The sequence below is a fragment of the Hippopotamus amphibius genome, chromosome 13, assembly GCF_030028045.1.
Source record: "Hippopotamus amphibius kiboko isolate mHipAmp2 chromosome 13, mHipAmp2.hap2, whole genome shotgun sequence".
Taxonomy (NCBI): Eukaryota; Metazoa; Chordata; class Mammalia; order Artiodactyla; family Hippopotamidae; genus Hippopotamus; species Hippopotamus amphibius.
The window spans coordinates 26387244-26412784 of record NC_080198.1 but is presented as its reverse complement, the minus strand read 5'-3'; the positions used below and the strand labels follow the sequence as shown (position 1 = coordinate 26412784).

General features: G+C 40.7%; 1 protein-coding gene across 17 annotated transcripts in view; it reads right to left on the bottom strand.

Moving 5' to 3' along the window:
- The window catches only part of CADPS (calcium dependent secretion activator), a 451700-nt gene that overhangs the window by 312427 nt on the left and 113732 nt on the right, over positions 1–25541 (bottom strand). For all 17 annotated transcript variants that reach the window (XM_057706171.1, XM_057706172.1, XM_057706169.1 and 14 more), the window contains one exon: positions 23355–23687. In XM_057706171.1, coding sequence (XP_057562154.1) covers positions 23355–23687 — 333 coding nt within the window. The remainder of the gene's footprint in view (positions 1–23354; positions 23688–25541) is intronic.

Genomic DNA, 25541 nt, shown 5'->3' with positions numbered 1-25541 from the left:
GTCACCCTCCCAAAGACAGACCATTGGAATCTCAGCAGCAGTGGCAGAGCTGGTCTATAGGACTTTGCGTGATACTCACTGCCTTACCAGGAGATATAATCACCATTTCCCATTTTAAAGACAGGTTAACGTCTCTCAGGAAGGAGGCAACTCTGACAAAAGGCCCAGAAGAAGGAAGGGACAGGGTTGAGAAACAGGCTGAGGAAGGAGCCATGTGGATATCTTTAAGCTCCATCCTTAGATAACTGAAGGGTGGTGCAGCAAGTTGCTGTCGATGGGCAGTGGCTTTCTCTGCAGCTATTTTTGGTGACTCCCACCCGGCATAGATCCACCCTGGTAGGGGGACAGGAAAGAAATGGCCACTTTGGGTCCACAGAGGGGCTTCTGAATTCATCCATTTGGAAGAGTAATTATACTAATTTCCTTCATAGCGCTTCATGGCAAAATGCATTTATACCTCTCTGCCCAAACTGAAACTCTTGACTCTCCTGTATCCGATATGAAATATAACTCTGGCTCTAGATGAAATGAAAGAGTCATATGCCTCAGACTCAACAAAAACAATCCCGAGGTACCCAGTAGACCAGGCCTTAGCCACAGATGTCAGAGGGATGGAGTATTGCCTACTGCTGGCAGGAACTATTGACCTGGCCTTCACAGAAGGAGACACAGAATTATCTTACGACATGAGATATATTCTACTAGGAAGGCGAACTTGCTTTATCCTTAATTACAGGGACCCAGGATCGCTCAGTTTCTAGTTATGCAGGAGATGTGCAATATTTTCAAGTGACCCGTTAAGTGCAGCAATCAATGGCTAGTGATAAACAATACAGGATTCTGGCAAAAGAAAGTAAAAACAATATTTAGCTCAAAGTAATTAACCCTTCTGCTTCCTTTACATTTTTGCTAGCAACCAGTACACCCTCAAACAAAAATTCCCTTTCTTTTATAATGTCACAGTAAGACCAGAAGAACCATCCACCAGAGAGTCAAGTTCTTGCTCTATTTTTGGTTTTATCTGGTATGGGCAGGGATTTGGGAGAGTTGTGTGGAATTATACAGGTTTTAACAGGCAACTCTTTTTTAAGAAGTCATTGCTTTAAGATGGCATAGATAAGGCCTATCTGTGCGTAAAAATGTGAAGCACCCAGATTCTCTTACGTTGCTGATAGCAGTTTATTGGTAAAACTACTCTGGAAAACAGTCTGACACAGTATCTACTGAGGAAGAACATCTGAATATCTGTACAGTTGGCCCTCTGTATCCATGGTACTGCACCCGTGGATTCAACCAACCAGAAGCAGAACCTGCGGTACTGTGGGCCAATCAGGAGACTGGAGCATCCGGGGATGTTGGCATCCACAGCGGGTCCTGGAACCAGTACCCCATGGATACCGAAGGATGACTGCATATCTATTTGTCTCATGATTCCAAATTCCACTTCTAAGTATCTACCCCAAAATTGATTCTAACACCCATCAAATAGCATGTCTAAGAGTATTCAGAAGAGTTTTATTCACAGTATCTCCACACTGGAAATAAGCCAAATGTTCATCAAGAGTAGGATGGATAAATTTTGGTGTGTTCACATACTGGAATGAAGGAGCATGAACTACTCTTAGTTACCTGCAACAATAAAAATACATCTCATGGATGCATAGTTGAGAAAAAGAAGGCAGACGCAAGAGGAGAAATACACACAGAGTTAGATTTACATTTAATAATTCACTTACAGGAAGTTTAGAACAGGCGAAACTAATCCTCGAGAACAGTTTCAGTTGGTGGACAATCTGGAGAGAAACGTTGATTTGAAAATCCTAGTACCTAGTTTTTCTCTGACTTCACAGTCATCTCCATAGCAATAGTCACAGACTCTAAAATGGGCAACCTCTTCAACAAAAGAGACATTGTTCTTTTCAACAGCTGTCTGGGAAAGTGGCCAATGCCCTGTTTAAGTGGCACCTGCAGAGATGTGGGGCTTCCTACACGATTTCCCATTAGGGAAAGGTTTTGTAAACAATAATACTAACACAACTCTGAATGAGAACACCATGGAGGCCTTTTATATCCATTGTCTTGAGGGACAAGACTAACATTTATTTAGAAGCGAACGCTGTTATCTCAGTCCTGGGAGCCTGTGATTCATCTAGCGGACACTGGACACAGAAAATGGAAATCCCAATAAAGCTTCTCCCCAAATACTTAGTTCACTTGTACCTGGAGTGAAACTAAAATGAGAACATTCTGATTGGTGGTCTTGTTCTTTCTCTGTAAATTTCAGGAGCAGGGTAGGTTTTAAGAAACACCATGAGCTCAATTTTGGTTGAACTTGTGTCTGCGTAGCTCCTGTCAATTTATAAATGGCCACTGAAACATGATATTTTTCAGTTACACATATAATCCTACAAGGTCGGAAGAGCATATTTTACTGTTCTGCTTTTGCACAGGTGGGGAAATTGAGGCTTTGTAAGGTGACGTCCCCACTCAAAGTCACACAGCTGGTGAGCGACAGGGGCTGGAATTCAAATCCAGAAGCAACTGTCTGCAAAGTCCAGGCTCTCTGCGCTGTACTGGCTCTTTGCCGTGGCAGGGATTGCTCTCTTCTCAGAATCTGGTAGGAAGAGAGATGCTATATGCTCCTCATTACCTTTAACAATCTGTTTCCAACTTAATTAGGGAAGTCTTTCTTAAATCTAACGCTCAGCTCACTTTTTCCTTAAATAAATTCATTTAAATTCTTTGGAAGATACTAAGAGTCGTGTCTCGGCGTTTCTTTTGCCTACTACATCCTCATTCCTTTAACTTTCTCTCTCAACAATAATTATTACCAAAGATCTTTAACAGCCCCCTCACATAGGGCATTGGAAACTGGAGTTTGAACTTAAAGGAGCCTTTGGACCCAGTGTCATTTCATATCCAAATCTGAAGTTTCTTTCAATGATAATACCTTGAGTAAATGGTTGAGTTCTCTCATTCTGAAGGCTGCTTGGGAAAGTCTGAATGTTTGTATTTAGATATGATGAATTTTCCCCTTGGGCCAAGGGGAAAAGAAAATGACATCAATCTCTGTCTTTTATTCCCCTTTCTCTTAGAAATAAATTTTGTAAGCTTGTCTTAGGAGCATGGAAGAGGTGTGTGTAGATTTAAAACGCTAAGCAGTTTCACACAACCACTAGAATGGGTAAATGCTTGACATCTGGAATCAAATCTGAAATCCCTCCAAAAACCCGATCGTTCATTTCTCTCAGCTTTAGTCTTCTCGTATCCAAAACATGGTAATACTGGAAAATTTCTTCCTCCCCAATACTACTGTATAAGCTCTTGGTGACGGACAATATACATTACATACCAAAGACTCAAAAATATGTGTGCCCTCAAGTAACCTATTAATCTATTAAAGCCGATTTTAAAACAAAAACTGGTAATATTAAGCATATTTATCTGCATAAGACAATGCATGCTTGTAACCTTCCCTAGCATAAATGTTAGTCATTGGTATAGCTACTAGCTTTTGTAATTAGCCCTCTGGCCTTAGCATCTGGGATCTAGAAACACTAGGTATATTTGAGTGGGGTGGTTACAGCATCCTCAAGTATTCACACTGTGGAGCTCATTTTCTGACAGTGTAGGAGTCTGTTTTCTCAGTACCCAAATCGATGTGGGACTCAGTGCTGTCTCTGAGTATCTGGAATCATTCTGAGCATGATTACCCAATTTTGGAGTGACTGATGGCTCTCTTCCAAGTGCTCTAAGACAGTGGGATTCTTTAAGAAAAATGATCAAGGAATGGAAGGATGGACCAAGTTTGCAAACATACCCCAATCACAACTCCAACTGAAACCACAAAGGTGCAGAGCAGGTTACTTACTGGAGAGACAACTTGTTCATTCAGCCCCGTAATGAGAGAAAGTGGTCTGCACAACAGCCACATTGATTTGTAAAGTGGGGTTTAAGTGCTCAGTCTTTAATGTCAGAGAGACCTGCGATCAAATCTCAGTCCTGCTACTTACTAGCTCTGTGATTCTAAGCAAGTTACTTAAGCATTCCGTGTCTCAGTTTCACAATCTATAAAATGAAAGGAAGGACTCAGCACATTAGATTATCTGATACATAATAAGCACGATCTAAATTGCTGTTATTATTACATCACAGCTATTCTTGTCGTTGTTTTCTGGAAATACTGGCTAACCTTGTATATTCTGCCTTTAACACTTTCTCATTCTAGGTCAAGGAAATGGGACCTCCTTTGCATCTCTAATGGTCATTAATGCTACTTGCTAAATATTTCTAGTTCTTCTCTCTGCTGGACTCATGGTAAGGCTAGACTTCCTGGTCTCCTTGTGGTTTGTGAATCTAGCCATAACCCCAGGGTTGTGAGAGCGAGTGGTGTGAAACTTCTGGGATGAAGCATTTAATTGCTGGTTTGAGACTCACAAAAGTTCTCTATCCTCTCTGTCATGACACCCGTGACACTGGAAATGCTGGCTACTCCATCAGCCTGAGCCTCTGAGTAACTGTAAAGTCCAGAGTCCTTCTGTTACTCTACAGCTGTCATACAGCATGAGCAAGAAACAGATTCTTGCTTTTTCTAGCCACTGAGATGTTGGAGTGGTTTGTTACTACAACCTATCTAGCCAGTCCTGACCATACCACGTCTCTACTGATGGTCCAGCAGTTTTCAGCTGATGGTGATTTTTCCCCTCCCCTGTGGGATATTTGGAAATGCCAGTCATTGTACTAAAAATCGGTCCTAATGCGGCTTAGTGTCCCACATTTATGACAACAAAAATGTTTTTGGTTGTCACAAATGGAGGAGTGTATGAACTATTGGCATCTCGGGAGTAAACAGGGATGCTGTTAAACACTCTGCAATGCACAGGGCAACCCCCACAAGAATGCCAATAATACTCTAGCCCAATACTGAGTTTCCCTCACCCTCTTAAACCCGTTCCCCACACCTGGGTCCCTATCGTCAGCCAATGCACCCATAAAGCCTGTGCATGCTACAGGCACCATGTTTATCTGTCACCACACATGGTTATCTTGGACACCAAGCCACATTAGGACCAAACAACATTCTGCCTCGAGGATCTGCTGACTACCCTTGCTAAGGGTATCCCCAGGGGCTGAGCCGGCCTGAAGTCTAGACACTACAGGAGAAACAAGACATCTCTCTCCTCAAGATACCTCGTTCTGTCTTCCATCCCAAACTGCCACAGTTGCCACTGAGTTCTACACCAGCCTCATGTCTTCTGGTAACATTACAGAAAAATCTATAGTCTGGCTCATTAAACACTTCAGTGCAGAGGCTTGGAAAGGAAGGGGAATTTGACACGGGTATGAGATGTCCATTTGGATCCAGGCTTCTGACAGCCTGATACACGTGGGCAAAGCCTGAGCTGAACTGCTAACAGCCCTCCTTCGAAGAGATGATCATATTTGACAGAGGTGTATAAGTGATGTACTCAAGGTAACGTGATCACCAGGACCAGAACCCAGACCTCCTGCTGACTCCCATCTTCAGTCTTTTCTAATATGCCTTGGGAAGGGGAGAGGGCTTGGTGAGTGGGTGGTGGTGATGGAATTAGCTTGGCCTGAAAAGTCTGGTTGCCCTAATTTTTTTATTTTAACTTATTTGTACTTCAGTCTCCTGCATAAAAGTTATGGTGAGAATTGGGAAGAACACATGTAAAATTTTTAGTACAATGCCTGGCATGTAGTTATTACTCAATCAATAGGGGCTTTTACAGAACTGGACAATGTAGCCCTTACTGCTGAGGCCAGGGGCAGAGCTGCGAGTGATGGCACGGGGGTGCAAGGCTGTTGGCTACTTTAAAGGTATGAAGCTTGGAGGAGAGGGCAGGGAAGGCAGGTGACAAAGAGCAAACACAAATGCCACTATCATTTGTATGATAGTGCCTCCACATTTTCTTAACTCTCAAATTAGTAAGCCAAATTTGTCATTGCAGTTTATTAATAACTTATATCCTAGGGACTTCCTTGGAGGTCCAGTGGTTAAGACTCCACACTTCCATGGCAGGGGGGCATGGGTTCGATCCCTGGTTGGGGAACTAAGGTCTCACGTGCCGCGTGGTGCGGCCAAAACAAAAGAAACAAACAAAAAAACTTACACCCCAAAGAGGGCTGGCCTTGTTGGAATGCATAATCTCAAATCTCAGCAGAGACCCTTCCATAGGACGGCTCTATTCCAAGTCCCTGAAAACTATTTGAAGGATGATGATTCCAACTGGTGCTAATTTTACAACACAAACACACTGTAATGGGATCTAAAAATACAGTTTCTTTTTCAACACATGGTTCCTGAGGCCTAGCATGTGTGAGGCACTGGTGAGAGAGGAGAGATCAGACACACAGGGATCCTGTTCTCACGGAGCTTACTTTTTCATGGAGGAGACTGACAACAAGTGAAATAATTCTGGATGGCAATTTGTGCCAGAAAGGGGAAAAAAAAAAATCTGGTGCTGGGTTAAAAGAATGGCTCAAATATCATACTTCTATGTTCAGTGAAGGCCCCTCAGAGGTGGGGGCACTTAAGCTAAAACATGAAATAAGAGTAGGACATGGGGAAGTTCATTCTAGGAAAAAGAACAGTCATGGGAAAGCAAGCAGCAAGCATATGGTATCTTTCACAGACATTGTCTCATTCTGAACTTTCCCGTAGTCTTGTGAAGTAGGCATCTGTGGGAGGCGGCTTCTGACATGGCCCCCAAGGATCCCCACCTCGATACTCACATGCTTGTGGAATCTCTCCCTGTTGCGTGGGGTCTGAACCTAGTAACTCGGTTCTAACAAATGAAACACAGCAAAAGCTATGGTATGTCAATTCGGTGATTAGGTTATAAAAATTATAGCAAACTCTGTCTTCCTAACTACCTCTCTCTCTTGCTGGTGCAAGCTGCCTTACTGGGAAGTCCCAGTCCCATGTCGGAAAGGCACAGTCCAATAGCCCGCAAGGAACCGAATCCTTCCAGCAACCATGGAGTGAGTTTGGAAGCAGATCCAGCCCTCGTTGGGAGGACTGTAGCTTTAGCCAATACCTTGACTGTAGCCTGTGAGGAAAAGAAGACCCAGCTAAGCTATGCCCAGCTTCCTGACCCACCGGAATTATGAGATAATAAATGTGTGTTGTTTCAAGCCACTAAGTTTTGGGGTGATGTGTTACACACGGCAATATATAATATAGCGTTCATTCACTCATTCTTTCATTCATTCACTCACCGACTCAATTATTCAACAAATCTTTTTTGAGATATCCTGCAGGCCAGGCAGTGGCCTAGGTGCTAAGGAAACAAAGATATACTTCACAATTCCCAGATGCGCACAGTCTCATAGAGGGAGACAATGTGCGTGGTACTAAATTACCGGATCACTGTGCTCTGTGCTGCTCCCCTGGTCGCCACGTCCTGTGCTGGGAAAAATTAGAAGGGAGACAACTCTTCCTGGCAGAGTCAGAGAAGGCAAAGTGAGGAAAACTGAGGCTCAGAGACGGTAAGGATTTGCCCAAGGCCACACAGCTCTGATTCATTCTGCTCTGTTCGAACACATGATGGAGGACATGTGTTTATCTCCAGTGTGAGACTATTTTGACCTGCAATTCTCAGACTGTTTCTCTTTTATGCTTCTTGATAATCTAAAACCAAATATATGTTGAAAGGAATTCTTTATTGCAAAGGTAAGACAGACAATGGGTTAATCAGGTTTCTGTGACAAAGATTAAAGTTACGCTTCCAATTAACTTTCATAAAAAGGAAATCAGACCACTCTAACTCATTACTCCGCATGCATTCGTGGTCGGTTGGGGGATGATGCATCTCTCCACAAACAAAGATGCCGGTGTTGGACAGAAAATGATTGAAACCATGCTTCATGATGGAATCTAATTAGTAACATAGATTAGTTACATAGAAATGTCACAAAGGCAACGACACCAGAAGAGCAACCATGGAAGCTTCAGAATTTGAGGAAACTTGCCTGAGAGCTGAGCCTAAGGTTTTTATTTTTGGTTTGATAATTTGCAAAACCTGCAAACCCAGAAGGAGCCTAATTAACATTAATGAGAAATAACCTCCATGATAAAAGTTTTACTTGATGTTTTTGTGCAGAGCTCTTGTGCTTTTTTCTCCTGAGTTCATGTCACATCTTAATTTCAAAATTCAAATTTGAAAAGTCCATATTTATAGTTCTTTGATTTTGTTTTTTTTTTCTCTTTCCTTTCTTGCTCTCTTTCCTCTTATCTTATGAAGTATAACATATTTATTTTGAAGCATGTTTTGTTTGTGAGGCACACATATTGTAAAGTGCAAATTTCAAGGGCACAGCACAGTTAATTTTCACATATGTGCACCATGTAAACACCACCCAACTCAAGATATGGAATAATGCCATTCAAAAGAACTTGGTGTGATGATGGAAATGTCCTGTCTGCACTGTCCATTTTGGCAACCACAGGCCACACGTGGCTACTGGGCACCTGAAATGCAGCTACTGGGAATGAAGAAGTGAATTTAAGATATTTAATGAGGCTAGTGGCTGCCATTTTGGATGCTACAGATAGAGAACATTTCTAGCATTTGAGTCTCTTCAAATCAATACCTATCCAGTTCCCCCTCCCCACTTTGCTGATGCAATCACTGTTCCAATTTCTGTCACCACAGATGAGTTTTTCCTGATCTTGAATTTCATATAAATGAAATCATAGAATATAGACTCTTTTGGATTGGGATATATTCTCTCAATAAAATGTCTGTGAAATATATCTTTTTTGCTGAATGTACCAGTGTTCTTTTTTTAAAATTGCTTGAGTATAAATATACTGTATTGTATAAATATGCAGTAGTTTGTGTATCAGTTCTACTGTTGATGGATATTTGGGTTGTTCCCAGTTTTTGGCTACTGGCAAAAGCTTCCATAAATATTCTTGGCAGTATCTTTTGGTGGACAAATATACTAATTTCTCTTGGGTATGTACCAAGGATGGAATTGCTCAGTCTTATCCTCCAAAAGCAACATGGAGAGGTCAAGTTCCTTCATTAAAATAAAATTTTGCTTTTGGACTGTGGATATTTGTAAAAAAGTACAGTAACTGCTTTTGTGTTGTTCAAGACAATGTGCAAATGATTGAAGCATTATTTGGTAATATCTAATAACTTTAAGATGCAATTACCTCATGTCCTAGTAAATTATCCTTCTAGGGGTGTTCCCTGGAGAAATTCTCATACATGCGTACAAGGAAACATGTATAAGAATATTCAAAACATCGTCGAGATAACAAAAAGGAATTTCTTTATTGAGTAAACAACATATACATAATGGACTATCATCTAGAATATGAATAAATAGAGCCACACGCATCAATATGAATGAATCTCTCAACATAATGATGAGCCCAAAATGCAGTGCCAAAAAATTACTAAAGACCTACTAAGGATGGATATCTATATCTGTATCTATCTATCTAATGAAAGTATTTAGAAATGCATGGAAAGAGACCTACTAAGGATGGCTGGGTGGAGATATATATATATATGTATATATATATATATTTATATATATATACATATATATAAAATGAAAGTATTAAGAAATGCCTGCAATAGCAGAAAATGATTACTCTGTTCGGGGCAGGATGAGAGACTGAGACTTCAACTTTACTAATAAGATTCACTTTTAACTTGGGTAATGAGTATGAAGGTGTGGGTATATTCTATTTTGTATCATTTCACATGTCTTCAAAATTACTTAAAAATAAGGAAAGAATCTGTCAAAGTGGTGGAGATTGCTAGGCACGCCCTAGTATCCATGCTCACTTTCTTCTTACCGAGACTCGAAGCCTCCAATCCCCACAAAGTTCTACTTGAGCATGTGCGTGCCCGGCTAGAAACTACACTCGTCACACTTCTTTGTAAGGACATGTGGTCATGTGACTAAGCTCTCCCAATGGAATTGGAGTGGAGTTGAACAGGACTTCTAGGTTACATCATAAAAAGAAGCAGCTTGCCTACCACTCCCTCTTTCCCTCTTCTTGTGGGCTGAGGATGAATGTGTTGTTGGTGAGACAGCTTAATTCCTGTGCACACAGACAGGAATTAAGCCCTGTCGTGGGCCCTGTCTTGCCCATTAAACGTCAGCTTCACGAGGCCAGGAATCTCGCCTGTCACTTTCACTGCTGTATCCTCAGTTCCTACATCTCGCACATGACAGACACTCAGTTCATGTTGAATAAATGCATGATTCAATGTTTTATCACTAAAGGTGCATCCGGTCTTACACACCTAATTTCACTCTCACCTCACTGTTTTATGAGGTTTTGCTGATTTTACTCTAATCAAGACAGTGTTTTAAGATGGAAAAGCAATGCCTGTTTATCTCAGAACAACATCATGAAGCAACTAATGCTTCTCAACGACAAAAGCATCAGAAGAGAAAATATGTCCCTTTCTCTGAAAAGCATTTGAAATGATGCTAAAAAGCTGAGGACTCCCCCAACTGCTAATTGAAAACTGTATTGAACTTATCTTTCTACATTTGCTAATAGTTTCCTGAGGACAAAAATACTTCCGCATTTAAAAATTTTGCTTCGCATTTCAATAGTAAAGGTCAAAGGCCTCCAGGCTTAATTCCCTGTTACGTATGGCCCCTATTTTGACTATAGCAATAAAAATATTATTACTGTATTCATTAAAAGTAATGGGTACAACATGCTGGACACATGTTGGTCTAAACAGCTGAATACTAGGGCGTGTTGGTAACAATGATGACAACAATAGCTGTGGGAGATTCAAAGGTGGCCATGACCCTTCACTCTGATTGTAGCCACACCATCTGGAATGTGATTTTGCAGCTCCTCCCATCAAGAGATGGAGTCTGGTTCTCCTCCTCTTGATTCTTGGCTGAACCTGTGACTCACTTTGGCCAAGAGAAGCGACAGTGCTGAACCAAGACTTCCAGAGGCTTTGTCCTCTTCCATCCTCTCGTTTGGCACCCCATCTAGCAGCCACATGAAGAAGTCCAGGGAGTGGGACCTCATGGAGGATAACCAAGTCATCCCAGCCAAAGTCATCCTAACCCATCTATGGTCAACTCACCCCACAAAGGACAAAACTTCCCACCAGACCCACAGCAGATAATAAGTACAAAAGTGAGCCCAAGACCAGAGAAGCCACCCAGCTCATTTGCAGACTTGTGAGCAGTAATAAACGCTCACTCTTTTAACCTATCGAGTTTCAGCATTGTTATGTGGCCACTGGCAATGGATACAGCATCATGGCAACAGTAAAATAAATAAACCTCTTAAATGGCAAGGGCTTTTCAGATTTCTAATAATCCTTGTTAAGCTGCCTTGCCTTTAATAAACGGGGGTTTCAGACTTCCTGTTCAGTTGTTCAGTTCCCAAAACTATTGAGACTCTACCCTCACCCTTGGATAATCAGTAAAATCACACAACTTTATTTCTCAACTACATTCCCCAGTCAGCCTATCTTCTTTCCAAGTTTACAGAAGGAGGCTTTTAAAGTTAGCACATTAGCATTGACACTAGGAAGCCAGCACATCAGTAAACTCTTGAAAAGTTCAACTCAGGGTAAAAACAGCAAATGAAAGAGGCAAAAGAGGAGATTCTGGATTAAGCAGTTGAAATAGTAAAGAAAAGTTAGTAGTTAATATAAAACCCCACTATACCTGAGGTTCTACAAGAAACAGTTATACAGTATATAATATATCTTACTAATGATCTGTTACTTATAAAGCATACTTATTTCAAATGTCATTTGTACTAGTCAGCTATTGCCACAATAATGCTGCATAACAAATCACCCCCAAACTCAGTAACTTACATAAGTCAATGTTTGTTGTCATGTTCATGGGTCTGTAAGGTGGCCTGGGATTCTGCTGATCTAGAATAGGCTTGGCTTAAGCTTTAGACTGTGGATGGCTTTAGACTGAGGGTTGGTTGGGCTTGGTTCCAAACTGTGGGTTCAGTTCAGTTCAGCTCTGTTCCATGTGTATTATACTAAGGGCAAGTTTGGAGGAGTGTTCAGGGGTGAACCTGAGGCATGTTCTTCTCTTGGAAGATCACCAAAATGCAATGGCAGAAAAACCACATACATAAGCACATTTCAAGTCCTCTGCTTTTCAACTCTGCTAATAGCCTACTGACAAAGTCAATGTGATGGCTGGGCCCAAAGTTAAGAGGTGGATAAATTTACTGAAACCTATAAAGAATGGCAGGATGTTTAATTCTAAACACAGGTGAGTGAGGAATTTGGACTAATTATTTAATCAGCCACATTATCTTTATGATATAATTTCTTCTCTTCTCTTGTCTGTCACTGGACAAAAAAGGATAGTAGACATCTCAGATAATCTCTCTTCATTCAACCTAAACCATATCCTCATCATTCAAACCCAACTCAACTAGTACTCCTTCTATGGAGTGGCTCCTGACCAATCAAATCCCACTGTTATCTGAAATTTCCAAAGTCCTCCAGCTTTGAAGCTTACATCCCTGTAACACTACTCCCACTGCCGTATCACCATTGCCATTAACTACCGTGACCAACTCAGGCTACTGTTTACTGAATCTCTAGCACGAGGCAGGCTCTTATTTCTACCTGGTGGCTAGTAATATCCTTGCTTTATAGAAATGTTAATGAACTTAAACAGATAATAAGTAACTGAATAATAGCAACTGAATCTGACTCATACCCAGATGTGTCTATAAACATGTTATATCTACCATAACATGCTGCCCCTATACATTACAACTGACTACTTTGTCACATATTGACTTTGTATTGTGGTTGGATTTTGCTTGTGTATTAGTTTTGTTCCTTCAACTAAGTTGAATAGTTCTTGAAGGCAAGGATCTTGTGTTATGCTTCTTCAGATTTTTCCTTAGTGTGATTTGATTCTTCGATTTCAAGAATTGATTCCAGAGAACCAGCCCAATCCTAAATATCATTATTCAATAGAATGGAACTTTCCTAAGACACAGGAATTAGACTCATTAATGGTGGCTAATGATAAGTGGCATCAACCCCCTTACTAGGTGGGTACCATCATTATTCTCATTTTATTTATGCAAAAGGTGATGCTCAGAGAGGTTAAATGAGTGGCTCATGAACGCATAGTAAGCAGCAGAGCCAAAAAGCAACCCCAAATCTCTGTAACTTTTTCAACCTGTGGTGTTCAATGTTTAATTTCTATCCAATATGAGAGTTAAATTAGAACTATGCTGAAGGTTTTAGCTGTGAAATTCTATAAAGACCAACCCTAATCATGGACAAAATCTTGGCTTGAGTGGCAGTAATAAGTGATAATAAAAATGATAGTTTAAAAGTTTTAAAAATGTGTGTATACCAAGCTCATCACCTTATCACAGCATCACAATAAACGCAGTAAAACACATTCTGTTGTTATTCTCATTCTACAGAGAAATATGTTTTAAAAAATGAAATCAGGAAATACTTGTACTGCTATAGTAGGACCTAAATGAGTGAAGCAAGCATAAACCTTACCAGTCACCACTGAATAAAGACACAGCCACTGAAATCCTAGTTAGAAAATATACAGAGTCACAGATGTAGAACACAAATTTACGATCACCCCCTGGTAAAGCAAAAGGGAGTGGGGAGGGATAAATTGGGAGATTGGGATTGACATATACACAACATTGCAATATATATAAAATAGATGACTAATAAGGACCTACTGTACAGCACAGGGAACTCTACTCAATACTCTATAATGACCTATATGGGAAAAGAATCTGAAAAAGAGTGGGTATATATATAACTGACTCATTTTGCTGTAGACCTGAAACTAACACAACATTCTAAATCAACTCTACTCTAATACAAATTTAAAGAAAACAAAAAAACCCACACAGAACTGAGCCTCAGCTAACCTTTCTTTTCCTCCAACAAATTCTAGGGGAAAAAAGAACAGGCTATATAAAAAGAGACTCCTAAAAGATTAAGTACAACACATACATACCTGTCTTCCTAGAATAAAGGCAGGATTGATAAACTTCCTACTTACTCTCCAGAACCTTCTATATCAATGGAAAATCACCACTATTTTCAGCAACTGCATGAAAGAGCTGATTTTAAAGTCATACAACCCTGAGTTCAAATCCATATTTTGCTGCTGACTGGCTCTTTGACCTTGGAAAACGTGTCTAATTTCTTTCTCTCTCTCTTTTTCAAGTTGCTTATTAAAATGTGTGTAAAAATATCTAGCTTACAGGCTGATTATAAGGATTAAATGTGATAATATATGTAAAGTACTAGGCTTAGTGCATGGCATGTGGTCAAGGCTTCATACTTGGTAGACATTTATTACTATTCAAGTGGAGGTCAGGACATAGATGGGAGGCCTCCCCTGCATAAAAGTCCAGCATGAAAGACATGCAGAATCACTCACAAGCTGTGCAGGAAACAGAACTATGATATTTTATGTATGTTTTCAGAAAGGGTTAAAACAAAAAAGGTTAAAGACCAAATTTAATCAGTGCACCACCCTCTATTACCCAAGTTTCTGCTAATTGTAGGTTTGAATCATAGGAGGAGAAGAAGGTAAATTCAAATAATGAGCATGGGGAGTCTGGGTTGGTGAAGTATGTCAGAAGGCTTGTAAAGTATCTCCCTTTGCATAGCTGTGTTAGATGGTTCATAAAAGCTTCCATCATTGGGCGAAAGGTGGCAAAAGTAGAAAATACTATTTCTGCATGTCCTTTCCTGAAAGTACATCTCTTTAACACCTCTGATTACAATTTTGTGGTTCAGTGCTTTAAAAAGGACTTTGAATAAAAGAGTATATTTATAATTCCATTTTGACAAAGGGAAGAGCTTTCTAAAATGTCTATAGCAGTTTTGAAGCCTGCATAGAAAATACCCAATTCCTTGTTCCTCAGATGCAGGTTTCCCACTGCCTCTCAATTTCAATCTTCCATTGCAGTCCATCTCTATATAATAGTAGGCACAGTTAGATAGAATTATCTGGCCGTGTGTTCCAGGAAAAACTGATAGAGAAGTAAGAATTTTCTGATGACTCCATCGTGAAGAGTCATGATGGGGTCATCAGAAAATTGCTGCTCTGGAAAATGAAATATTGCTATCTGGCCCTGTGCCCTCCACATCTTTAATGCCCTCTAATTTTGCTCCTGCTAACAGAGAGAACACGTTCATGTGGTGGATACATCTTGATCTCTTTCCATATCCCAAGGATGCTGAAGTTAAAGTACATCTGGCAAACAAAGTCATTGAAAACCAGCAGTCCATCAAATATCTAATGACTGTTAGAGGCAGCGCATGACTTTGGAAAGACAAGATTTAATTTCTGTACCACTTCCTCCAGCCCTGTGATGGGAGAAACAGGCTGAGAGTGACCAGAGGGAAAGTTTATGACTAGAGACATACTGTGAGAATCGGCAGATTGATTTAGGTCTGAGATTGCCATGCCTGCCCTTTGCCTGACATTGCTGCACTGTGCCTCATGAGAAACAGAGGACCAAACACACACCCTTGTGGAATGTGGGCATTTTAGCCTCAGGAGACCATAAGTGCCTTGGCCTCTGCATTTACTAATTTAGTCAATATTTAGCTGAACATGTATTGTGTGCCTAGGATTGTGATAAGTATTGGCCATATAGCAGTGAACACAACAGACATGGTCCTTGCTCTTAAAGAGATAATCAAGACGGGGAGATAGACAATAAGAGAACAAATAGTAGGCAAGGTAATTTCAGATTGTGTGAAGTTCTATGATGGTAATAAACAAGCTACTTTTACAGAAGACAAACAAACCCAAAACAAGGAGAAGCCTATTTCAGGCAGGATGACAGGGAGGGCTTCTCTTAAAAGATTATATTTAAATTGACACTGGAAGGAGAACTATGAAGAACATTGGGATGAGGGGAAGAACACTTGTGGCAGAAGCCCTCAGATGCTGTGTTGCAACTACTGAGCACTCAGGCCACAACTAGAGAGCCTGTGTGCTGTAACTACAGAGCCAACACCCTCTGGAGCCCGTGCACCCCAACTAGAGAGGCTGCGCACTGCAACGACTGAGCCCACGCACTCTGGAGCCTGCGAGCCGCAACTAGCGAGAGAAGCTCATGCACTGCAACAAGGAGTCTGCATGCTGCAACTAACACCTGATGCAGCCAAAGATAAATAAATAAATAAATGTGTGTGTGTGTGTGTGTGTGTGTGTGTTTTTAAAGAAACCCTATGATGATCCCCAGTGAGTCACACCCTACTCACCTCCCCTTGAGGGTGGGAGACTCTTATGACTTGCTTCTAATCAATAACATATGACAAGAGTGAAGAGACCTTGCAGCAGTTCTTTAAGTGCTTAACCCATTGATTTTAACAGAAAAGGGTGATTATCCTGGATGGGACTAACAACCAGGGTTGTTGATTAAGACGCTCTTTTAAAAGAGGGTCTAGAAATTGAAGACTTGAAGTACCAGAGATGTCCTCTCTATCTGTTGCTGGCCTTGAAGATTTCTATAGCTGCAAGGATATGAGATTCATCAGTAGGATGAGGGATCAGGCAAATGGTTCCTTCCCTGTTGAGCCTACAGAGGAGAACACAGCCCAGTCAGATCCTGAACTCCAGCCTTAGGAGTCCCGGAGCAGAGAACCCAGCTAAGTAATGCCAGACTTCTGATCTATGAAAACAGAAAATACATGGGTGTTCTCTCAAGCCACTACGTTTGTGGTAATTTTTACATAGCAATACAATGAAAACGAATACAATACTCTGAGCAGGAAAAAGCCACAAATTCACTGGGAGTTGTGTTGTGGTGAACAAGGAGGAAGACAGTCGAGGGGGAGAACATGGGCTCATCTATGAAAACATAGGAACCTTTAGGCTTTATCCCAGTATCTGACATGTGGTGGTTAGTGTACAGCAGGTACTTAAAACAACGTTGAATGAATGAATGAATTTATGAATAAAGTACGTTGCTAAATAAAAGTGTTTAATACCAGACTGCCATGTCCACACCCTCAGATTTTAAAACATTTCCTCAACAGATATTTATTGAAAGACGATTATGTACAAAGAAATGTACTGGTGCCAGAGAGCCAAGAAAAGTGATTAAGAAATACAGCCTGACCAGGAAGCAAATTCTGAGACAACAGAGCTTCTGGAAACTTCCAGATTAGAAAATAAATACCTACTTATTATAGAGATGAAGAGTCTACAGTGAGGTATAGATATAATTCAGTAATCCGGGTCACAGTTGAAAGCTGATAATTTGAGGTTTCCCCTCAGAGTCTAATAAACTATTTGAAGAGCTGCCAAGTGTTAATCAAGTCCAAGGAGGAGAGCCCTGTGTAATAAGATAACCACATCATCAAAGGCCACACTGTTGATGGATGGAAGGAAAGGAAAGGAAGTGTTAAGAAAGTTAGTAGTTCAGTAATGGTGCAGAATTTAATACTGTAAATGCAAAGATGTTTATAGCTTGGGAAATTATATTCTATGTGTCTCTAGTCAAGTCTTCTGGATTACCAGTCTCTAGAATTTCAAAGATAAGTGAAGAGAATACTGTCGTCTTCAGTCAGTTGGAGTGTGCCTCCCTGCTGTCCACGAGGCACAAATGACGGCTGAGGAAAAGGTTACGGTGATACTACTGATGCTTCCAGGAGAAACGGGTGAGAGCAGTAAGGGCACAACCAGAAATGCTGTTCTCAAAACATGGAATTGAAACATGAAGAAACAACCAACTTTCTTAGCTTGTACTGACCCATATCCGCTTGGAAATTAGCTGGGTTGCTTCCCTAAGAAGGATTTATTTTCATTTTAAAATATATGAAAATAAAAGCATCTCAGAGGTGTTTTTCAATGGGAAATGCCCACACATTTCAGAACAAAGCAATTAAAGACAACTCATAAAGGAGAGGGTAGGAAGCTACAGGCATCTGGTACACCTAACTGCGCATTAAGTCAACTCCAGATGGAGAGGCCACTAAAGGGAACGAGGAAAAACGGTGCTTTGAATTCTTTAAACTTCTAAAATACATCATCATCATCACCATCATCTCTGCATTTTATGAAAATGGAAAGCAGGTCTGTGTTAGTTTCACTTCTCAGATGATAACACCCATTCTCAAAGAGGTTATCCTATGCTTTTTGAGTGAAGTTTAGAACTCAACTCAAATGCTCAAATAGCTACATGATTGACTGCTTCCTCTCAAGGGTTCAGGAAAATAAAAACAACACAGACTCCATTAAAGGGCTTCCAAGGATGATTATGCTGAATGTGAGCAAACTCTTCTATGAGACAGAACCATGCCATCTCACATAAACACAATCGGCTCTAAAAATTCCATGCATAAATATGCAGACACTTATTAAGCCTCCTTTTTAAAAAATAGTTTGATAGACGCGTTTCATGTTACACAGACAGCTGATACATAACTGATATCATCACTCTTTGTTAAACATCATTTCTCATTTGAGATGAAAACTGCAGTTCCTAGCTGCACCTCATAGAGAGATCACATGAACCATCAGAAAGCTGCACCAGAAATCAAATTACACTTTCCCCTAAAATGTAATACGCATACAAGGAACTGCGCATATTTCCAGATTTGGAAACACCTACAAATTGCTCTGTCTTGTAAGGAGAGGACCAGAAAATATAAAACAAAACAAAAAACAATACAAGTAGGGTACAAATGTAAGTCATATGGTTTTCAGTTCTTTATCTTTGCTCCTTTGAGTGGACAGAGTTCTGCAGAGCTGAGTGTAATGTATGAAAATGCGAGTGAATAAATCCATAATTTCTGAAACCTGATTGCAGGGCATGAGAAGTAAAGACTTCAGGTGAAATCTGTTCTGGTCAGTCTGGGACTATTTCCAGGGATAGCTCAGAGGGATCTATCCCACCAACATGAGTATTTCAAGGCACTGGTCACCATAGCCATGCCTCCTGCATCACTGATGGTGTGAGATGATGTAAGGGGCAGACTGACGAAGAGCTTCTATTTTAATCATTTTGTTTCACTTTAATGCATGTTATTTAAAAAAATCTAATCTACCAAAGCTGTGATTTCAGATGTATTACTTCTAAGGATAAAGATACGCTTAAAAAGTGAGTTAGAAGTTGGCTTAATTAGGAATATTAAATAAATAATCACACAGGCAGTACTTGGAAATGGCAAAAATCATCAAGGCAATATATTAATGGCTGAAGTCTAGAATACAATGCTGAGATAATTTTCTTCTTATCCCATTGTTTTGATAGTTTCTTTGTTGAGATTTTTGCTATTTATTTCTATTTACAAAAAACTTATATGCTTAAGGCAGAAAGTTTGGAAACATCAAAAAGCACAAACGAAAACCTTAAAAATCAACCATAATGCTATCCCTAAAGATAAGCACTGTTTTTATTTTTTATCCATCCAGTACTTTTCCCATAAAAGTGGGATTATGTCTTCACACTCTGGTTCATATATGGTTTTCCTCTTAGAAATACCTAAGGAACATTTCCCCATGTGGTAATCTTCAACTATTTTTACTGGCTGAAGAGTATTCTCTCATATGGGTAAGTCAAAATCTAGTTAATTAATCACGTATTGCTGGGAATTAAAGTTGCTTCCATTTTTTACACTGTCATGTAAAATGCTGCAACGATCATCTTTGGACCTAATACTCTTGCACACATCTCTAAGTGTCTACTTATGACAAATTCCTAGAGGGAGAGCGCTAGGTTAAATGGCTTGCCCACTATAAAGATGTTTTGCTGCAAATTAACAGATTACTCTACAGAAAGTTTACCACCATAAATTATTCCACCAGTAAGTTATGAGAATACCCATTTCTATAACATTTGTAATGTATTATTATCACCAATGGTATACTTCTTTTCAAATACTTCTGGTGTTTGTCAATACAATTATATAACTCAGATTACTAAAGGCTTAAAAATAAAAATAATCATATATTAGGAATTAATTTGTGTTTTTTTCTTTTCCATGTGCTCTTTGTCCTAATTTCTACTGAGGTGAACCACTGCAGAAATAATCAGATGTAGATGTGAGTACAGAATAGAATACTAAATGCCTTAATTACTCCTGACCTCAGAAGTACTTCCCTTTATCTTTGTTATAATTCTCTTTTAACTAAGGGGACAATCACTATTTTGGGGAGAGAGGACATTATTTTCTATTACTATATTTTTTCTAACTCATAAAAAAGGTGCTGAAAATATGAGTTGAATGAATTCATTTTTTTATGAGAAAAGAGCAAAATAAGGTTCTGCCACTTAACCCTATTCAACAAGTTCAAAGCCACCGAGCTAAGAAATGGCACAGCAATGGATTCATCCCAATGATGCTGAAGTCTGAGCAAGAACAGACTATTTGCACAATAAGCTAGCTGTTGCAAGAAGAAGAAAAATTACCCCCTAGAATCACTTTATGCGTAGCAGGTTTAGGAACACTTGACTAACTCTGTAATTGTGAATAATACTTATCACCCAAGTGGGTGATTGTCAATCTTTTCGAAGCTATGACAACCCATCTTCTTACGGTAGAGAAGATGGTGGTGATGGATGGTAATGCCACCTGTTTACTGCATTCTATAAGTGCCACATGGGATGCAGTACTATTTTAATTAAAAGAATAATTAAATTTAATTTCATATTGAGACATATGTGAGAATTCCAAGATGCTTTCTGACCCATCACAGAAACTCTCTACCCTCAGGTAGGCAATCAGCGTTCCTAACTGAAGTGGGCTGAGAAGAAAGTACAATGTCAGGAATTCCTTTGGATGTAATGTATACATTATATTATGAAATGCTAAACAGATTCCTATTTACTAAAACATATGGAAATTTCTGGGTGAGCTATAATGGTTGATAAGACCCTACTAACCAGTTAAAACAACTTGCCATCATCCATTTATTAATTTGATAGGCATTTATTGAACACCCACTTTGTGCCAAGATTTGTTTCATGCATTGGAAATATTAGCAAATAAGGCAGAGATGAACTGCCACCCTGATGAGGCCAACACTTTGGTGAAGGATGGGCGGGGAGGGTGAGACAGATAACAAACAGAGAAAAACAGATGAACAAGAAATGGAAAAGAGTGCTAAAGGCTTTGAGAAAAACAGCACAGGAGAATGGGAAAGAGAGTGACTTGGTAAGGTGTGAGGCAAAGGAGAATTTTAGATGGGGTGGTCTTGGAAAAGGTCTTGGAGAAGCTGACATTGAAGCTGTGCCAGTCACGCCAAAGTCTTGGCAAAGAGCATTCTAAATTGAGGGAAGAGCAAATGCAAAGGCCCAGAACCAATCTGATGTGTTGGGGAAACAGAAAGAAGGCCAGTGAGTAAGCATGTGGGGAAAGTGGTATGATCGGGGCTGATTCCAGCTCTGTCTCAAGCCTTAGTGATGAGTTGGGATGTCATTCTAGGGGTGATGGGATGCCCCTGGAAGGTTTTAGGCACAGAAGTGGCATGATCCAATTTAGAGTCTTAAAAGATCACTTGAGCTGGTACGCGGCGGGTGCATTATCATGGGGCAAGAAGGGAGGCAGGGTTACCAGTTGGGTGGATACTGGCCATCCAGGTTAGAGATGCGGGTGCCTTGAATTAAGGGGTAGCCATGGAGGCAGGAAGAAGGAAGCCTCAAAATCCTGAAGTTCTTATGTTAAACATTCACTTATATACAGTGGAATATTACTCAGCCATAAGAAAGAATGAAATGCCATTTGCAGCAACATGGGTGGGCCCAGAGATTCTCATAATAAATGAAGTAAGTCACACAGAGAAAGACAAATATCATATGATATTGCTTATATGTGGAATCTAAAAAAAAAAAAAAAGATGTAAATAAACTTACTTACAACACAGAAATAGAGTCACAGATGTAGAAAACAAACTTATGGTTACCAAGGGGAAAGGGGGGAGAGAGAAATTGGGAGATTGGGATTGACATATACACACGACTATATATAAAATAGATAACTAAAAAGGACCTACTGTATAGCACAGGGAACTGTACCCAATACTCTGTAATGACTTGTATGGGAAAAGAATCTAAAAAAGAGTGGATATAGGTATATGTATAAGTGATTCACTTCACTGTACAGCAGAAAGTAACACAACATTGTAAATCAACTACACTCCAATAAAAATTTTTAAAAAAATTTATAGCACTGTTCTGATGCTGTCTGTTGACCTTTTGCCTCTTCCAATAGACTATAATATACTGTAACTGCTACCATTTATAAAGTGTCCCATGTACTGTGGCCTTTATACACATGAATTCTTATAACAAATGCATCCCAAGCTCACGTGTGGGGAGGTTACTTAACTCCCAAGGCCTCAAAGCTAGTGAGGGGTCATATTAAGATTTACCTAGGTCTGCTGGATTTTGAGCAAGGAACAACTCTTAGCCAATACACTACAGTGTCTTTAATCAACTTTAGGGGCAGAGTTGATGCAGGGAAACCAGGGCACAGGTGAATTTCTATAATGGTTCTTAAAAGGCAAAGGGCAGCAGAATTACCAGGCAGGCCCTCGTTTAAAAATGCATATTCCTGGGCCCTACCCTGAGAATGCAGAACCAGAATCTAGGGCTGGGGGCAGGAAATTTGCCTTTTAAAAATGCCCCCAAGCAACACTCAATAAAATCTGCAAAGGCTGCAAAGTAGGCACATAATAAACATTTGGTGAATAAAGGAATATAACAGGAAAGGTTTGCAGGAAATGAAGATCTAGGGTACCTCATGCCCCCAAACTTTGATCCAGAGAAAATATAAGTGCGTTTTGGGGTGGGCCTGAGCGGAGCCTCAGCTAGCCATCTCAGATCCACTCAGAAATTTATAATGTGACTAATATATGGGTGTGACAAACTCAGGCCTTCTGGAAGCTTTCTGTTTTAAATAATTTCACTTGATGACCAGGTGCCAAGTCCAACTGTCTCCCCAGCTGAGGAAGCACAAGCCCTTTGACTGGTAAATACCACCTATTTTGAAAGCAAAGACTCTTAAAAAAAATAAAAAACAAAACCCACATTTTGATCTTCTAGCACTTTCCGCACATGAGCCAATCTACCCCTTAGACACAATACACACAACACCTAGGGTCCACGACATTTTTAGGAGCTCACAAAATGTTTTCATTTCTTTTAAAAATCAGAAGAAAAACCTGAATATATTTGAGCCTAGATTAGATTCAACGTTTACCAATGCAGCTATAAAATGTCATAAATTTTTTTTTTTAAATCAAGAAATGCCTAGGGCTCGCCATAAGTGGTCACGTGGCCCTGCTGTACGCACAGCTCTGGGCCCAAGTAACAGACACCTTACCTGGCAGGCATTGTACAGGAGCTGATGTTCGAACTTCTTGATCCCCAGAATGTTCTGGAACATCTCGTAGAGTTGCTCTTTGCTCAGAATCAGCTCGGAGGCGGCGCTGGCCGTCATCCGGGCCTGCTGCTTCCTGGGGTCCTCCTCCCCGCGGTAAATGGCATCAAACTTGGCCATCCAGGAGCTCAGCACCGTCTCCTTGCTGAGGCCGTCGATCTCGGGCAGGCTGCGCACGCGCTTCTCGATGTGCTTCTTGAAGACCTCTCGCGAGTCGTTGGCCGAGCAGCCCCCGCTCTGCACCATGCGGGCCACGCGGTCGCTCTTCAGGAACACCTGAGCGAGAGCAGGGCGGCAGGACACACGTCAGGAGACCGCCGGGGAGGAAGCCCCCCCGCCCCCCGCCAGGCATGCCCGGAGGCACGGGTGTGGGTCACATTCTGCCCCCATGCCTCCTAGCTGTGGGAACTCCGAGAAGGCCCTTCCATGTTTTGCTTTTGTGTCCAAATCTGGAAAATGGGAATAACAGTGATACTTACTAGGTTGTTGCAAGGATGAAATGAGACACTCATATCCCGAGAGGCAGCCTATAGGATAGAGACTCAATTGCTCAGACTGCCTGGGGCCTTTCTCTGCCACTTAGTGGCCACATTTCTTTCAGTAAATAAACCTCTGTGTACGTCAGTTTCCTATATAGTATTCTCTATATCACAGGTGTTTTTCAATGAGGATTAGATGAGTTAATATATAACAAGCACTTTAAAAAGTAGCCCATATTAATGCCATATGGGTTGCTGTGGCGGTGGTGATTATTTTTATACGTAAAGTAGCCGGCGTGTCTGGTACATAGCACTTTACACAGTACAGAGTCCACTATTTACATCTCATTTTAGCCTCTCAGTGATACTCACCACAATTAAAATTGAACAAGGATTAGGTAAATACGTATTTAATGTCTGTCTCCCCTCCTCAAATGTAACCTCTCCGTGGGCAAGGACTGTGCCCTTCCTGTTTCCCCAAATATCATCCATCTCTAGAGTTGAGCCTGGCTCTGTGAGAGTGAATAACAAGGAAGGCAGGCATACACTCGATCCGTTGTGTAGGTGGAAAAACCACGACTCCACAGAGGGGAAGCGACTTGCTCTTGGTAACTCAAACTAACTGACTCTAAACGCATGGTATTTTGACTTCACCGGATTCCTCCCTTTCCTGCAGGTCTCACCTGCCTGGTGGGAGAACCCTTGGTTGTTTTGCTGGTGCTGCCTGGATCCTGGGAGGAAGCAGCCATTAAGAATAGTCTGGTTTCTGGAGGGGTGGGAGGGGATGAATTGGGAGATTGGGATTGCCATATATACATTACTAATAAGAAAAAAATATCAAATTGTACACTTTAAATATATGCAGTTTATTGTATGTCAACTGTACCTCAATAAAAGTTCTTAAAGAAAAAAAAAAAAAAAAAAAGAATAGCCTGCTTTCACTCCAGTGCCCACCATTCGGGAGCTTATACAAGCTGCACGGTTCTAGGATGTCATACAAGGCAATGAAGCTGCCGCTTCTCATTCAGAGAGGAAACATCTGACTTCCGAGCTGTGTCCTGGTCACACTTCAGCAGGTGCATAAATAGCCTTTCAGAGGCAGAACAAATAAATGTTCACTCCCCTGTCAGATTTCAGAGAATGTCCTTGGTAGGCAAGTGCTTGAGGGGCATCTCATTGCCTCCTGCTTCATCACAAAGCCTTCCTTGGGATGGAGAGATATTAGAAAGGTGGGCTCCACTGATTGTCAATTGAGTGACCTAATTTAGAAAGAAGAGGGGCTGAGGGTTTGCTTCACAGGCTGGAGGCCATGGCCTGTTCCGCTGCGCCTGGGAACTGGTACTCAGCTGAGATCTTGGAGTTCATTTAAAAATCAATTATAGAAAAAAAATTTCAAATGAATCCTCAGGCCTTATAAGCTTTAATGAGCTAAGGAATTCACCCCAAAATCTGTAATGCTTAATGCAGGTAGCTTCTCCATCTAACCAACGCACTGTGTCTAGTTATAGATCTAGATCTCAAAGAACATCGAAGTTGTGAAGCAGAAGAGGAAGTTTCTACAGAGGCAATATAACATTGTGACAAGACCTGTAAACCATGGTCCCAGGCCAGCTCTGCCACTAAGTTGCTGTGTGACCTTGGGTAAGTTACC